Genomic DNA, 17,407 nt, shown 5'->3' on the forward strand with positions numbered 1-17,407 from the left:
CCCCTCATATTCAAAGGTGAATGAGGCCAGGAGCAACCTGATGTTACCATGAAGACCGCAGGACATAGTTATTGTTCAGAAAGGACATCTAGGAGGTCACTGTTCTTATGCTGAATGTTGTAACAGGTTAGACATCTTTGTGACAATAATTAGAAGAGATATTCCATCAGCCTGTGTGCATAGAATCATAGAATCATAAAACAGCTAGGGTTGGAAAGAACCTTAAGATCATCAAGTTCCAACCCCCCTGCCATGGGCAGGGACACCTCACACTAAACCATGGCACCCAAGGCCTCATCCAACCTGGTCTTGAACACTGCCAGGGATGGAGCAATCACAACCTCCCTGGGCACCCTATTCTAGTGCCTCACCACACTAACAGGAAAGAATTTCTTCCTTAGATCCAATCTAAAGCTAAGCCTTTATTAGTAGTTTAGGCTGTTGTGACTCATGGGTTCTCATTCAGGGGCCAGCAATATACAACCAAGGTTCATGTGTCTTAGAGCCCTGAACTGTCGCCAAAACCGTGACAAACACTTGTTCCCCAAGTGTTTGTGTCTGTTGCCTGCAAAGACCTGCAGGGAGAGATATAAAAGCAGCACATTGGTGCAAGTTAAGAACATCATCTGATGAAAATAGGCTGGAAGCTCTTGAAGGTTCAGGAGAGACATTCTTGTGGAGGTGGTTGAAGCAATGGAAGCAGAGCAACTGGCAACGCAGAGGTAAACCCATCTGGGCTGCTGCACTGTGGAAAGATATTGCTGCCAGGGTGCAGAACCTGGTGGTGAAGGTACGTCATGTAGATGCCCATGTACCCAAGAGTCGGGCCACTGAGGAACACCAGAACAACCAACAATTGGATAAAGCGGCTAAGATTGAAGTGGCTCAGATGGACTTAGATTGGCAACATAAAGGTGAATTATTTTTTGCCCGGTGGGCCCATGACACTTCAGGCCATCAGGGCAGAGATGCAACATATAGATGGGCCCGTGACCGAGGGGTGGACTTAACAATGGACACTATTGCCCAGGTTATTCATGAGTGTGAAACATGTGCTGCAATTAAACAAGCCAAGCGGTTAAAGCCTCTTTGGTATGGAGGACGATGGTTGAAGTATAAATATGGGGAGGCCTGGCAGATTGATTATATCACACTGCCACCAACCCGCCAAGGCAAGCGCCATGTGCTTACCATGGTGGAAGCAACCACCGGCTGGCTGGAAACATACGCTGTGCCCCATGCCACTGCCCGGAACACCATCCTGGGCCTTGAGAAACAGATTTTGTGGCGACAAGGCACCCCAGAGAGAATTGAGTCAGACAATGGGACTCATTTCCGGAATAACCTTATAGATATTTGGGCCAAAGAGCATGGCATTGAGTGGGTATATCACATCCCCTACCATGCACCAGCCTCTGGGAAAATCGAACGGTACAATGGGCTGTTAAAAACTACACTGAGAGCGATGGGTGGGGGAACTTTCAAGCATTGGGATACACACTTACCAAAGGCCACCTGGTTGGTCAACACCAGAGGATCTGCCAACAGGGCTGGCCCAGCCCAGTCAGAACTTTTACATCTTGTAGAGGGGGACAAAGTTCCCGTGGTGCATATGAAGAATTTGCTGGGGAAGACCTGCTTCAGGGGTAATTCCTGCTTCAGGTAAAGGCAAACCCACTCGTGGGATTGCTTTTGCTCAGGGACCTGGATATACTTGGTGGGTAATGCGGGAAGATGGGGAAGTCCGATGTATACCTCAAGGGGATTTGATTTTAGGGGAAAACAGCCAGTGAACTCAATTGTATGCTGTTGCCTGCTGTATAATGCTTTTATAGCCCATCAACTAGATGTCTCCAGGTCACCAGCGACTGGCCCTGACTTCCCTCCAGCCGTCATCCCAACAGAGAATGAACTTTGAACATCATGGACCGAATATAGGGATTGGTCCATGCACTAAGAAAATTATCTTTTCCTCTTGGTCTGTATGTATATGGGTGTATATATATGGGAGAGCGATGGTGTATTGAAAATGTGGGATCTGAGCACGACATGAATGGTATGGAATAAGGGGTGGATAATGTCCTGGGTTCAGCAGCAGCAGTCATGTTGTTTTTTTTTTCTCCTTTGTAGTAGCTGGTACAGTGCTGTGTTTTGACTTCCAGCCTGGGAACAGTGTTGGTGAAGTCGATGTTTTCAGTTGTTACTAAGTGATGTTTACCCTGACCAAGGACTCTGTGAGGCTCATGCTCTGCCAGGGAGGAGGGGAAGCTGGGAGGAAGCAGAATGCTCTATGACTCCTCTATGACTAGTCTATAACTCCTCTATAACTCTATGACTGATTCCTCTATGAAAGATATTTGAATGCTCTATGACTCCTCTATGACTTGTCTATGACTCTTCTATAACTCCTCTATAACTCTATGACTATGATTCCTCTATGACAGATATTTGAATGCTCTATGACTCCTCTATGACTTGTCTATGACTCGTCTATAACTCCTCTTGGACACCTCTATGACAACTCTGTGATGCTTCTATGACGCCTGTATGATGCCTCTATGAAGCTTTTATGACTCCTCTGTGACTCCACTGTGACTAGATTGTGACCGTCGTATGACTCCTCTGTGACTCCACTGTGACTAGATTGTGACCATTGTATGACTCCTCTATGACTCCTCTGTGACTCCTCTATGACTTCTCTATGACTCCTACATGACTCCTCCATTACAAATCTATGAATCCTCTATGACTCCTCTATGACTACTCTATGACTCTTCTTTGACTCCTCTATGACTGCTCTATGACTCCTCTATGACTCCTCTTGAACGCCTCTATGATGCCTCTATGACACCTTTATGACGCCTCTATGACTCCACTGTGTCTGTATTGTGACTCCACTGAGACTCCACTGGGACTCCTCTATGACTCCTCAATGACTCTTATATGACTCCCCTATGACTCTTCTATGAATCCTCTATAAATCTATGACTCCTCTCTGACTCCTCTATGTCTCCTCTATGACCTCTCTATGACTCCACTATGACTCCTCTATGACCCTTGTATGACTCCTCTATGACTCCTCTATGACTCTTCTATGACTCCTCTGTGACGCCGCTGTGATTTCTCCATGAATCCTCTCTGACACTTGAACAACACCTCTATGATTCCACCATGACTCCTCTATGACTCCTCTATGACTCTTCTAAGACTCCTCTAGGACTCCTCTCTGACTCCTCTCTGACCCCTCGTTGAGCTCTCTGTGACCCCTCTATGACACATCTATGACTAATCTATGACGCCTCAATGTCGCCTCAAAGATGCCTCTATGACATCACTATGACGCCTCTATGACTCCACTATGATTCTTGTATGACTCCCCAGTACTCCTTTATGACTCCTCTGTAACTCTATGACTCCTCTGTGACTCCTCTGTGACTCCTCTCTAACTCCTCTTTGACTCCTCTATGACCCATCTAAGACTCCCCTATGACTCCATTATGACTCTTCTAAGACTCATCTAGGACTCCTCTAGGACTCCTCTAGGACTTCTCTATAATACATCCATGATTCTATGACTCCTCTATGACTCGTGAATGACTCGTCTATGATTCCTTTTGGATGCCTCTGATGCATCTATGAAGCCTCTATGACTCCTCTCTGACCCCTCATTGACCTCTCTGACTATTCTATGACACTATGACTCCTCTATGACTTCTCTGTGACTCCTCTGTGACTTCTCTATGATTCCACTATGACTCCTCTTTGACTCCACTATGACTTCTCTAGGACTCCTCTAGGACTGCTCTATGACTCCTCTATGACTCCTCTATGACTCCTTTATGACGCGTCTATGACTCCTCTTGGACGCCTCTATGATGCCTCTATGACGCCTGGATTACTCCTCTATGACAGTATGATTCCTCTATGATGCTACGACTCCTCTATGACTCTAAGACACCTCTATGACTCCTCTATGACTCTAAGACACCTCTATGATTCATCTATGACTCTTCTATGACTCCACCTTGACTCCACCGGGACTCCACTGTGAGCCCTGTATGACTCCTCTGACTCCTCTATGATTCCTCTATGACTCCTCTATGACTCCTCTATGACTCCTCTATGACACTATGAATCCTCTATGACAATATGACTTCTCTATGACTCCTCTTTGACTCTATGAACACTCTATTGATTTATGAGCCCTCTATGACTCTCTGATTCCTCCTTGACTCCATGACTCCTCTATGACAGCTAAATGACACTATGTCATTATGACTCCTCTCCGAATCCTTTATGACTCCACTATGACTCATCTAAGACTCCGCCATGACTCCTCCATGACTCCTCTACAAGTCTTCTATGAGTTCTCTGAGTCCTCTATGACTTCACTATGACTTTCTGTGACTCCTCTATGACTTTTCTATGAATCTATGACTCCTCTATGACACTATGACTACTCTATGACTCTCTGACTCCTCTCTAACTCGACTCTGACTCCTCTATGACACCTCTATGACTCCTCTATGACCGCTCATTGACGCCTCTATGTCTGATCTATTATTCCTCTAAGGCGTCTCTATGACGCCTCTATGACGCCCCTATGACTCCACTATGATTCCTTTATGACTCCTCTATGACTCCTCTATAACAATATGACTCCTCAATGACTCATCTACTCCTCTCTGACGCCTATATTACACCTCTTTGATGACTCTATGACTTCACTATGATTCATTCATGTCTCTCCTATGACTCCTCTATGACTCCTCTATGACTCTATGACTCCTCTGTGACTCCTCTTTGATTCCTCTATGATTACACTATGTCTCCTCTTTGACTCCACTATGACTCTTCTTTGACTCCTCTAGGACTCCTGTAGGACTTCTCTATAACTCTATGACTCCCCTGTGACTCCTCTGGGACTCCTCTGTGACTCCTGTTTGACTCCACTATGACTCCTCTTTGACTCCTCTAAGACTCCTCTATGACTCCTTCTAAGACTGTTCTGTAACTCTATGATTCCTCTGTGACACCTCTATGACTCCTCTATGACTGAACTGTGATTCTTGTTTGACTCCACTATGACTACACTTTGACTCCAATATGACTCCACTAGGACTCCTCTAGGACTCCTCTTGGACTCCTCTAGGACATCTGTATGACATATCCATGACACTGTGACTCCTCCATGACATCTCTGTGACTACTCTTGGACGCCTCTATGACACCTCTATAACTATAATGTGATTGCATTGTGACTCCACTGTGACCCCTGTATGACAACTCTATGAATCCTCTATGACTCTTCTCTGACTCCTCTCTGATCCCTCATTGACTCCTCTTTCACTCCTCTATGACTCCTCTATGACACTATGACTCCTCAAGGACTCCTCCGTGACTCCTCTGTGACTCCTCTGTGACACTTCTCTGACTCCTTAATGACTCCTCTATGATTCCACTATGACTCATCTTTGACTCTATGACTCCTCTGTGACTCGTCTATGACTCCCCTAGAACTCCTCTAACACTCCCCTATGAGTCATCTATGATTCCATTAGGACTATTCTAGGATTCCTCTAGGACTCCCCTATGACACCTCTATGACTCCACTAAAACTCCACTATGACTCTTCTATGACTCCTCTAGGACTCCGCTATGACTCCTCTATGACACTTCTATGACTCCACTATGACTCCAGTCTGACTCCACTATGACTACTCTATGACTCCTCTGTGGCACCTATATGACTGCCCTTAGACTCTTCTATGACTCCGCTAGGACTCCTCTACGACATCTCTATGACTCCACTATGACTCATCTGTGATTCGGCTATGACTTTGCTATGACTCCCCTATGACTCCTCTGTGACTACTCAATGACTCCTCTGTGACTCCTATACGACACTATGACTCCTCTATGAATCCTATCTGAGTCCTCTGTCTCCTCTATGATACCCCTATGACTCTATGATACTATGACTACTCTCTGACTCCCCTATGACACCTCCATTACTCCTCTATGACTCCTCTATGACTCCTCCATGACTCCTCCATGACTCCCCTATGACTCCTGTAGGACTCCTTATTGACTGCTCTGACACCTTATTGACTCCTCTGCGACTCCTCTATGACTCCTCTGACTCCTGTATGAATCCTCTATGACTTCATGGAACAATGACTACTCTATGACTCCTCTATGACATCGCTATGAATGCTCTGTGACACATCTATGAATCCATGACTCCCCTATGACTCCTCTTTGACTCTATTACTCCTCTATGACTCCACTATGATTGCTCTATGACCATCCTAAGATGCCCCTATGACTCCTCCATGACCCCTCTAAGACTCCTCTATGAATCCTCCATGACTCGTCTAAGACTCCTCTATGAACACCCAATAACCCCTCCATGACTCCTCTAGGACTCCTCTAAGACTCCACTAGGACTTTTCTAGGATTCCTCTAGCACTCCTCTAGGACACCTCTCTGATGCCTCTCTGACTCCTCTCTGACTCCTCTGAGACACTATGACTCCTCTATGAATCCTCTTTGAGTCCTCTGTCTCCTCTATGACACCCCTATAACTCTGTAATACTATGTCTACTCTCCGACTCCTCTATGACTCCTCTATGACTCCTCTATGACTCTTCCATGACTCTTATATGACTCCTCTATGACACCTCTATGATTACTCTATGTCTCCTCTATGTCTCCACTATGACTTCTCCGACTACTCTATGACTCCTGTGACTCCTCTCTGATTCCTCTATGACACATGTATGAATTTATGACTTCTCTATGACTCCTCCATGACCCCTCTATGACTCCTCTATGACCACTAAATGAAACTTCTATGACTTCTCTACGACCTGTCTATGACTCCACTATGCCCTTATGACACAATGGCTCCTCTATAACTCCTCTATGACACCTCCATATTCCTCCATGACTCTTCTATGACTTCTCTATGACTCTCTATGACTCCCCTGTGAATGCTGTATGACTCCTCTATGACTCCTTTATGACTCCTCTATGACTGATATTTGACTGCTCTATGACACCCCTATGACTCTATGACACTATGACTCTTCTATGACCCCTCTTTGACTCTAGGACAGTATGACTCCTCTATGACTCCTCTATGACTTCTCTATGACCCCTCTATGAGTCCTCTATGACTCCTCTGACTCCTCTGACTCCTCTATGACTCCTCTATGACTCTTCTATGACTCTTTTATGACTCCCTTATGATTCCTGAATGTCTCCTCTATAACTCTATGAAACCTTTATGACTCCTCTATGACACATCTATGATGCTTCTATGACGCATCTATGACCCCTCTGACTCCACTATGACTATTATGACTCCTCTGAGTCGTCAATGAGCCCCCGACTCTTCTATGACTCCTCTATAACACTATGACTCCTCTACGACTCCTCTACGACTCCTCTATGAGTCCTCTATGACACCTCCATGACTCTATGACTCTATGACTCCTCTCCGAATCCTCTATGAGTCTTGGACAGGATGACTTTTCTATGACACCTCTATGATGCCTCTGTGACGTCTCTATGACCCGTCTATGACCCGTCTATGACTCCTCTATGACTCCTCTATGAAACCTCTATGAAACCTCTGTGACTCCTCTATGACTCTATGACTTCTCTATGACTGCCCTATGACTCTCTGATTCCTCTGTGACTCCTCTCTGACTTTTCTAGGACACCTCTATGACACCTCTGTGACTCCTCTATGTCACTATGACTCCTCTATGACTTGTCCATGACTCCTCTATGACTACATTGTTACTGCTGTATGACTGCTCTATGACTTCTCGATGACACCTCTGTGACTTTTGACATCAAGACTCCTCTCAGACTCCTCTATGACTCCTCCATGAATCCTCCATGACACCTCTATGACTCCTCTATGACTTCTCCATGACCCCTCTGTGACTCCTCTATGACCACTCAATGACCCATCTATGAGTCCTCTATGACCCCTCCATGACTCCTCTACAACTGCTCTATGACCTCTCTATGACTCATCCAGGACTCCTGTATGACTTCTCTAGGACTCCTCTATGACACCTCTATGACTCCTCTATGACTCCCCTAAGACTCCTCTATGACTCCTCTATGACACCTCTATGATGCCACTATGATGCCTCTATGACCCCTCTATGACCCCCATTGTGACTCTACTATGACTCCTAAGATTGCTCTATGAGCTGTCTGTTAGCCATCTGACTCCTCTATGCCTCCTCTACAACACTATGACTCTTCTACGACTCCCCTACAATATTACTGACCACCTTTACAGCAGTGAAGATAAAGGAACAACCTGCTTGGATACATCATTCAAGAATTAAGAAAGCACCAGAGCTACAGAAGACATGGCGGATCGAACCTTCAGGACCCTTACGTATGAAATTGCGTCGGTCATAATTTGGACTCATATGATAACTGGCGCACGAGCTTGGGACCAGAATTTACACTTGAAGTTAGTGCAGAATATTACTAATGTTTTTAATCGTACTGACTATTGGGTGTGTGCACAGTTGCCTAAATCAGGAGAAAGCCTGGATCTCCCATTAATTGGATTTCCAATTCCAAACACTGCCTCATGGACAAATTTGTGAGTGAACACTAGCAATCTGTATTCGAAGGAAAGGTTAAACTTTGGAATAGTTAATCCTAATCCAGGTAATAAACATTACACCTGTGCACAAAGATGTATTACACCAGGAACCAGGGTAGGAGATCATGCTTGTTTCAATGCCACAGATGTAGGTCACCATTCAAATTGCGATCGTGCTATTAATATAGATGGTATTGTAGTTCAGTGATGGCCTGTTCCTAAAGGTACTGGTTATGTGGAGAAAATGCTTATAAGACTCTGCCCCCCAGCTGGAAGGAGGCATGCACCTTAGGTGCTGTAATACCCAATTTTACTATTATCAACAGGTATCCTTCTGGGACCTGGATTAGAAGTTTTGCTAAGCGGATTAAGAGAGGGTTTAACCCTATTATTGAATGGCACACTGCATTTCATAGTTTTGTAAGAGGGCTAATTCCATCTTTGGGAGTAAGTGAATTAGAGAAGGCAATTGTAAATATCTCAGCAACCATAGAGGAAATGGAAAGCAAAAACATTCATATAATTCAGGCAGAACAACAAGAGATAACCAGCCTGTCTAAAGTGGTATTACAAAACTGAAAAGCTCTAGACATGTTATTGGCATGACAAGGAGGGGTTTCTTCCATAATCAATGAAAGTTGTTGTTCCTATACAGACTGAAGTGGCAGAATCAAAACAGATCTGGAGGAAATTTGGAAACAAACTAAGATATTTCATGAAATGGCCATGGATGACACCTCCTGGGGTTTTGAAGAAATATGGAAAAAAATAACTTCATGGTTACCTGAACCTCTCCTGGTTGAGGAATATTGATGTTATTTGTTTTAATATTGATTACTTGTGGTATGATACAATGTTCCCTCTGCTGTTGTAAATGGTCTATGATCAATTATGACGATTGGCAAAGGAACGAAATTAAGCACCAAGTAGAAACGGGAAATTATTTCAAAAAGTCTTTAGATGGTAATGGTAATATAAAAAATGTTGCAAAAGAATTTGCAAAAGGACATAAAAAGGGGGAATTTGAGACAAGGGGGGAGGCAAAACATTACAAAATGAAATATATATACCTTTAGAATCAGTTTTAAGTAATGTTGTTTGATGGCTTTGTAACAGTAGCAATGGAAAATTACTGAGGTGCATGATACACAGAAAAAAAACAGAGCACGGCTAGAGAACAGGCTGAGAATTCTTTCTCATGTAAGATAAACCATTATAGCTGACATAGTTTTAGGCTCTTATGACCTTAGTACAAAATGAGTGTAAGAAAAACAGGCTAGAAGAACAGCACACAGAGATAAGGGGTATCTGGGAATGGCAGGTGTCCAGGATGGGCTGCAGTTAAACTAACTGATAAGTAGAAGGACAGGAGGATTGTTATGTCTGTGGTGTACCCCTTGGGTACAGCAGCCTTGAGGGAGACCGTGCCAAGAGCTGTGCTGAAGCTGAGGGAAACCACATCCACTCTTTGCCTCCTCACGCACAACTGCAGGCTCTCAGCTTGGCCAGGCAGCAGTTACCCTTCGGACGGCTTTTAGGTGCCCAGAGGTGTCACCCAAGAGGACTCTGATGCTGGCACACGCCTCACCAAAGGCAGCTTGTACAGCCTGGGCTCCCCTGGGTTGCCCTTGGCACCTTTATCAAAGGTAACTGCAACATGGCCTTGTCCTCTCTCCCAAGAGACCTCTACCAATCCAATAACCTTTCACAAGGGGGATCCCAAAGGAATGCCGATCTTCCCCTGTAACTGCACTGCCACTGTCCTGCCTGTTACACTGCATCCTTCATTCCTCTCATCTTTCGTAGATTTTCCTTTCAAATAACCCTTTCAAATAACTTCTATCAGATGCCCTTTGTAATCTTCCTGCACTCGGAAACCTCCCCAGTTCCCTGGAAGACAATCTGGAAGACTTGACAAAAACTACACGGTGAGACATGGCTCATCAGGGTTTAATGAGTCCCATGGTGTATTTGGGCTGGGTCCGTGATCCTCAGGTGCTGAGAGGAGACTGAGGAAACCTCTCAAGAAGTCCAAGTCAGAAACAAAGCCCCAAGTGCCTTCAGCATTAATGGGCCCCACTGAGGGCTGTTGCTGACAAAGTCTCCCCAGGGACTCGTTAAAGCAAGTAACTGCAGGCTGTGATTACAGGGAGACAAAGGCAAAGTGCAGGTGTCTGATGGTGAGAAAACCCTTGGTTTGTTTGATGATGCAGAAAGGCCAAGCCCTGACCACAGCCCTTGGAGAAGCAGAGCCTGAAATCCTGAGGATGAAAGTTCTCCTCATAGGTCTTGATGAAAGAGGCAACTGCCATAGCCCAGGGCACAGAGGCCTTTTGTTCTTTTGGGCCTTTCAGCCATGCCAGAACCCTGTCATCTCTGCTGCAGGCTGTCCTACACTGGCCCATGCCTTCACCTCTTTCCCTTCAGGCTGTTGACCCCCATCTTGCTTTCCCACCTAGCTCTCACCTGGCATTTCTGTACCTTCAGTCCCATCTCTGCACCCATCGCTGTCTGTTCCTTGAAACACAAAGCCATGGGCTGAGCCAGACTCCCTCTGGGTGACCTCTTGCACCACAAGTCCACCTTTTGAGAGACATTTCTCTTTCCTAACTTTGAGTCTGAACCTTCCAAGCTGCACTTTGCAGAGGTTTCCTTCTCTTCCTGCTAGCAAGAAAACCTCCATCATCTCTGCAGCCACATTTCACCTAGTTGTAGGCTGCTACTACAGTGTCAATTCAGCAGGTGGAGTGAATACCCCTCAGCAAGCTGATCTAAAGGAGGCTTCTAGAGGAATAGGTGATGCAATCAGTATAGAGAAAAAAGCACCATGAGAGAGCAGTGGGAAAACACAATGGTCTGGATTGAGAACTTGTTGGCAAAAGCCAAAAGGAAAGGTGGTGTCCTTGGGTGCAAGGTACCCCATGCTCTGGGGACAGGCACCTCATCTGGGACAGCTTCCTGCCTGTAGCACCCTCTCTGCTGCGCACACCCCGCTCTCTGCCCGCACTCACAAGTGTCTCACAGAAGCTTTGCACCTCCACTGCAGGAGGTTCCTGCATTCCCCAGGCTCAGGGATGGATCCTGTATCCCACAGGAGAAGCAGGATAAGGTGTTTTTGGGGTGGTTGTGGTTTTCTGAAGGGCTGTTTTGGCTGTTTTGTTTTGGTTTTGGTCTGGTTTTGGCCTGTTTTGGGTCTGTTTTGGGGCTCTGACCCTGTATCCCACAGGAGATGAAGGAGAAGGTGGTTTTTGCATGGTTTTTGGTATGTTTTGGGGTGGTTTTGTTCTCTTTTGGGGCTGTTTTGGGGCTCTGACCCTGTACCCCACAGGAGAAGCAGGACAAGGTGGTTTGGGGCTGGTTTTCTCCTGTTTTGTGGGTGTTTTTGGCTGTTTTGAGGCTCTGGCCCTGTATCCCCTAGGAGAAGCAGGACAAAGTGTTTTTGGTGTGGTTTGGGTTTGTTTTGTTTTTTTCGGTGGTTTTGGGTTTTCTCCTGTTTTATGCCTCTCTTTTGGGGCTCTGGCCCTATATCCTACAGGAGAAGCAGGAGAAGTTGGTTTTGGTGTGGGTGTGGGCTGTTTTTGTCCTGTTTTTGAGGTCTGACCCGGTATCCCATAGGAGAAGCAGGACAAGGTGGTTTTGGGGTGGTTTTGGCTGTTTTCTGGGTTTTGGGTTGGTTTTGGCCTGGTTTTTGCCTCTATTGGGTTTGTTTAGGGGCTCTGACTTTGTATTCCACAGGAGAAGCAGGACAAGGTGGTTTTGGTGGTGTTTGGTGGTGTTTTGTGGGTGGTTTTGGTTAGTTTTGTCCTGTTTTGGGTCTGTTTTGGGGGTCTGACCCTGTATCCCATAGGAGAAGCGGGATAAAGTGGTTTTAGGGTGATTTTTTTGGTGTTTTGGGGTTGTTTTGGGAGTGGTTTTGGGCTGTTTAGTCCTGTTTGGGTCTTTTTGGTGGTCTGACCCTGTATTCCAAAGAAGAAGCAGGACAAGGTGATTTTGGGGTGATTTTGGCCTTTTTTGTGGTTTTCTTTGCATGTTTTGGTCTGGTTTTCCCCTGTTTTTGGGCTGTTTTACGGCTGTTTTGGGGCTCTGACCCTATATCCCGTAGGAGAAGGAGGAGAAGGCATTTTTGGGCTGGTTTTGGGTGTGCTTTGGGGCTTTTTTTGTCCATTTTTGGGGCTCTGACCTTGTATCCCACAGGGGAAGCAGGATAAGGTGGTTTTGGGATAGTTTTGGGGTGGTTTGGGGGTGTTTTGGTCTTGTTTTGGGTGGTTTTGGGGTGGTTTTGTCCTGTTTGTGTGGCTGTTTTTTGGTTCTGACCCTGAGTTTCATAGGAGAAGCAGGAGAAGATGGGTTTGGGCTGGTTTTTTGGGGTGTTTTTGTCCTGTTTTGGGTCTGTTTTGAGGCTCTGACCCTGTATCCCATAGGAGAAGCAGGACAAGGTGGTTTGGGGGGGGTTGTGCTGTTATTGGGGTGGCACTGTGCACACAGGGGTGCTCCGGGAGAGACCACATGAGTAACCTGTTCTAGTGGAAAATGTCCCTACCTGTCGTAGCGCTTTCAATGAGCTTTAAGATCCCTTCCACCCTAACCCACTCTGGGATTCCATGATTCTCTGCTGTGCCAATGTCGGTCCCTCTCCACTCCTCGTAGGTGGCCGTGGCGCCCTGTTCCATGTCCCACGTTGAGCTGTGACCCCTCGCATGCTCCACCTCCGGACCAAAGGCACTGAGGAAGAGCAGCCCGTGAGGGACCTCCCTGAGCCAGCTGGGCAGAGGCTGGTCCCCCTGCAGGGACTCCTGGAGCATTCCTGCATTCCCCAGGCTCAGGGATGGATCCTGCATTCCAGGCAAGTTTGGGTAGTGCAGGAGAGGGAGACAGGAAGGTGGGCTCATGGGGCACGATGAGCAGCGTTCAGGCACCCGCAGCAGTGGGCATTCCCCATGTGCCACGCTGAGGCATGTTCCCATGAGGGAAAGTTCTCAGATAGCCTCTGGTTTGTCCAGGGCCTGCAGCCACACTCCAGGAACACCTACTCCTCCTCCACCTACAGACACCAACTGCTCCCCATTGATGGGCTCTGTCATGCTTGTAAGGATTTGTTAAAGCCCTGAACCATCACTTTGCTTCTTGCTGACTTCGCTCCACCCTCTTTCACCTCCCTACACACTGCTCATTGCCACCAGTAAGTAACTGAAGAGCTAAGAAGCTCTCAAGGCTTTCCTCAGGGGCTGACCATGTTTCTCCATTCACCACTGATGGATCCACTGAGTGCCAGGTGTGAGGTTCCTGCAGAGGCAGAGATGCCCCTGGGCAGAGCCCTGCTGCCAGGAGGGGTGTGCAGGGCAGAGCTGAGCACACAGCCCATGGCATGGGCTCTGGGAGCACTGAGAGGGAGCAGAGCTGGGCACAGAGCAGCAGCTCCTGGCAGGGACAGCTCCAGGTAGCAGAGATATGGATGGGCAGGGAGTGGGGGGAAAGTGCAGCCCAGCCCTGGGGAGGGTGCATTCAGGCAGCTCTCTTGGGGTCTGCCACTGGAGGTGGCTGCTGGCCATGCTCTGCTGCCCACAGCCCTTTGCTTCTCTCCACGAGAGCTCCGTGATCTTCTCTTTGAAACCGTGCTCCCCTGCTTTCAGCACAGGACAGGTGTTTGGGGGGGTTCTTAAGACCAATTTGTGTGTGAAGGCATCATATACAAGTGTTGTAAGCACAGGGCAAATGGGAAAGGACTGATGGACACTGCAGCCCTCCTTGCTCTGCACTAAGCTACAAGGAGCTGAGAACTTCTCCCTGTTTCAATACTGTTCTGATTTTATGTCATACAAAGAATGTTTTATAGTCCCATTCCCCCCCCCAAAAGTGTTATGCCAGTAAATAAATAACACAGTCCAAATAACTCTAAGGCCATGCTGAACCTCTCTTGTGCAGCCCAAACTCGAGTCATGAGTACAAGTAGTGAACTTTACAATGAAATTGGATTTCATCTGTCATCCCTTGTGAGCATCAGAGGTGGACAAAGCACTGCTTCAGAACAAAGCTGACTCCCATCCAACCTGGCCTTGAACACTGCCAGGGATGGGGCAGACACAGCTTCTCTGGGCACCCTGTGCCAGTGGCCCACCACTCTCAAAGGGAACAACTTCATCTGAATGTCCAAGCTAAATCTCCCTTTTTTCAGCTTAAATCCATTCCCCCTTGTCCTGTCACTGCACAGCCTCATAAAAAGCCCCTCTCCGGATTCTTTGTAGGCCCTGCTTAGGCACGGGAAGATTGCTAAGATGTCTCCCTGAAACCTTCTCTTGTCCAGGCTGAAGACCAACATCTCTCAGCCTGTTTCCATTGGAGACGTGTTCCAGCCCTTAGAGCATCTTCGTGACTCTTCATAAGCCCATCATTGTAGGATCAGAAGTGAACAAGGGTTAGAAGGGACCCCAGGATATCTCAAGTCAAACCCACCAGGAGCAGGGTCAGAGCAAGTGTTTCAAGGCTTGATTCAGTCTGAGTTGGCAATCCTTAAGGCCAGAGACTGCACAGCCACTCTGGGTGACCTGATGCAGCCCTTGCCTGAGCCGATGGGAACAAGGTTTCCTTCTGTCCTGCCTGAACCTCTCCTCTGTCACTATCCCCCACTGCCTTTTGTCCTCCCACCAGGCACCATGGTGAGGAGCCTGGCTCTGTATTCCCCATGTCCTCCTTGCCACTACAGGCAGCCAGTCCCCAACAGCCTTCCCTACCCAAGATCTCAGGTCCCCACGAGCCTCCCCTTCTCCAGGCTGGAGAAGCCCAGCTCCCCCAAACTTTGCCCACAGGCATCGTGCTCCAGTATCTCCTGACCTGAGGGCCCATTACTAAACCCACTCCTGAACTGGGGATCTGAAACCTGGATGGAGGATTCCAGATCATCCCTTCCCTTGTTCTCCTGCCGTGCTCCTGCTCATACAGCCCACGATGCTGCTGTCCTCCCTTGCTGCCTCCTGTCCAGCTCCTGCCCACCCAGACCTTTCCCATGGGCTGTTCTACACCAGGCAGCCCCAGCCTGGGCCATTGCAGGGGAGTTCCCTGCAGGGACCCCTGTGTCCCCTGCTCTCCTGCCCAGGACACCCTGAGAGCTCTGAACCCCCCCCCCCCATGCCATCCCATCTCCTGACACCAGCACAACAGCCCCATTCATTGGGCTCCCCAAGAGCTCTTCCTGCTGCAGGCACAGAGCAGCCATCCCAGAGCTGGAGCAGACAGAAAGCTGCTTTCATTCCCCTTCATTCCTGACATGTGAGGACGTATCACAGAGAAGAAGTTGCTGCAGGATCATTTATTTCCCTTAAATACAATCAGAGACCAGAGTGACACAAAGTCTGTGGGTCACACAGCACGAGTGGCAACTTAATTAGGAAATGAAAACTGACATTTCTATGAAGACAACATCATCACAAATTGAAATAGGAAAACAAATGTAAAGCAGGAAAGACAGACATGGTCTGTCATGACCTACACTGGAAACCCTTTCCAGGGTAAAAGAAGCAGCATATATCTGCTGAAACATATCTGGTCACCAGCTTCCTCACAGCATCCTTCAGCTCCTGGTTCCTCAGGCTGTAGATGAGGGGGTTCACTGCTGGAGGCACCACCGAGTACAGCACTGACACCACAAGATCCAGGGATGGGGAGGAGACGGAGGGGGGATTCAAGTAGGCAAAGACAGCAGTGTTGACAAAGAGGGAGAGAACGGCCAGGTGAGGGAGGCACGTGGAAAAGGCTTTGTGGCGTCCCTGCTCAGAGGGCATCCTCAGCACGGCCCTGAAGATCTGCACATAGGACCCCACTATGAAAACAAAACAGCCAACAGTAATCAGGATACCAACCACAAGAAGCCCAACTTCCCTGAGGTAGGAGTGTGAGCAGGAGAGCTTGAGGATCTGGGGGATTTCACAGAAGAACTGCTCCACAGCATTGCCTCGGCACAGGGGCAGTGAAAATGTATTGGCCACGTGCAGCAGAGCACTGAGAAACCCAGTGCCCCAGGCAGCTGCTGCCATGTGGACACAAGCTCTGCTGCCCAGGAGGGTCCCATAGTGCAGGGGCTTGCAGATGGCCACGTAGCGGTCGTAGGACATGGCAGTGAGGAGAAAATACTCTGCTGAGATGAAAAAGACAACGAAAAAGAGCTGTGCAACACAACCTGTGTAGGAGATGGCCCTGGTGCCCCAGAGGGAATTGGCCATGGATTTGGGGACAGTGGTGGAGATGCAGCCCAGGTCCAGCAGGGAGAGGTTGAGGAGGAAGAAGTACATGGGGGTGTGGAGGCGCTGGTCGCAGGCTGTGCTGGTGATGATGAGGCCGTTGCCCAGGAGCGCAGCCAGGGAGATGCCCAGGAAGAGCCAGAAGTGGCAGAGCTGCAGGTCCCGCGTGTGTGCGAATGGCAGGAGGAGGAACTGGGTGATGGAGCTGCCGTTGGACATCTGCTGCCTCTGGGCATTGGGCACCGTCAGAGGAGAAAAAGGCAGTGACAGGTCAGGACAGGAGGGATGTCAGATACAGAAGTTCAGTTTACACATTCACAACTGAGCACATTTTAGCAGGAGAGGAGAGGTTTAGCGTCGTCACCAGTCATGTCATTACACTGCTGAGGCTTCTTCCTAGGTACAATCAGAAGAGCATTGCATCAGGCAAAAAGTCTCAGTTCTTTGCAGAACCAAGAGAGCTGCAGTGTCCATCAGTCCTCTCCCACTTGCCCTGTGCTCAAACTTGCACTGCCTGTAAGGTGCTTTCACA

The 17,407-nt window shown here is 47.8% G+C and overlaps 1 protein-coding gene across 1 annotated transcript; it reads right to left on the reverse strand.

Moving 5' to 3' along the window:
* Positions 1–458: 458 nt before the first annotated feature.
* Positions 459–17,109, reverse strand: LOC133282264 (olfactory receptor 14C36-like). Its single transcript, XM_061478305.1, has 3 exons — positions 16,177–17,109; positions 10,280–10,306; positions 459–575 (listed from the first exon to the last, which is right to left on the reverse strand). Exons 1-3 carry the CDS (start codon positions 17,092–17,094, stop codon positions 459–461), a joined length of 1,062 nt encoding a protein of 353 aa, XP_061334289.1. The 5' UTR covers positions 17,095–17,109.
* Positions 17,110–17,407: the final 298 nt, after the last annotated feature.

This window comes from Pezoporus flaviventris, unplaced genomic scaffold, assembly GCF_033815535.1.
Source record: "Pezoporus flaviventris isolate CSIRO_AGI_PZ_B2104156 unplaced genomic scaffold, CSIRO_AGI_Pfla_v1 ptg000116l, whole genome shotgun sequence".
NCBI lineage: Eukaryota > Metazoa > Chordata > Aves > Psittaciformes > Psittacidae > Pezoporus > Pezoporus flaviventris.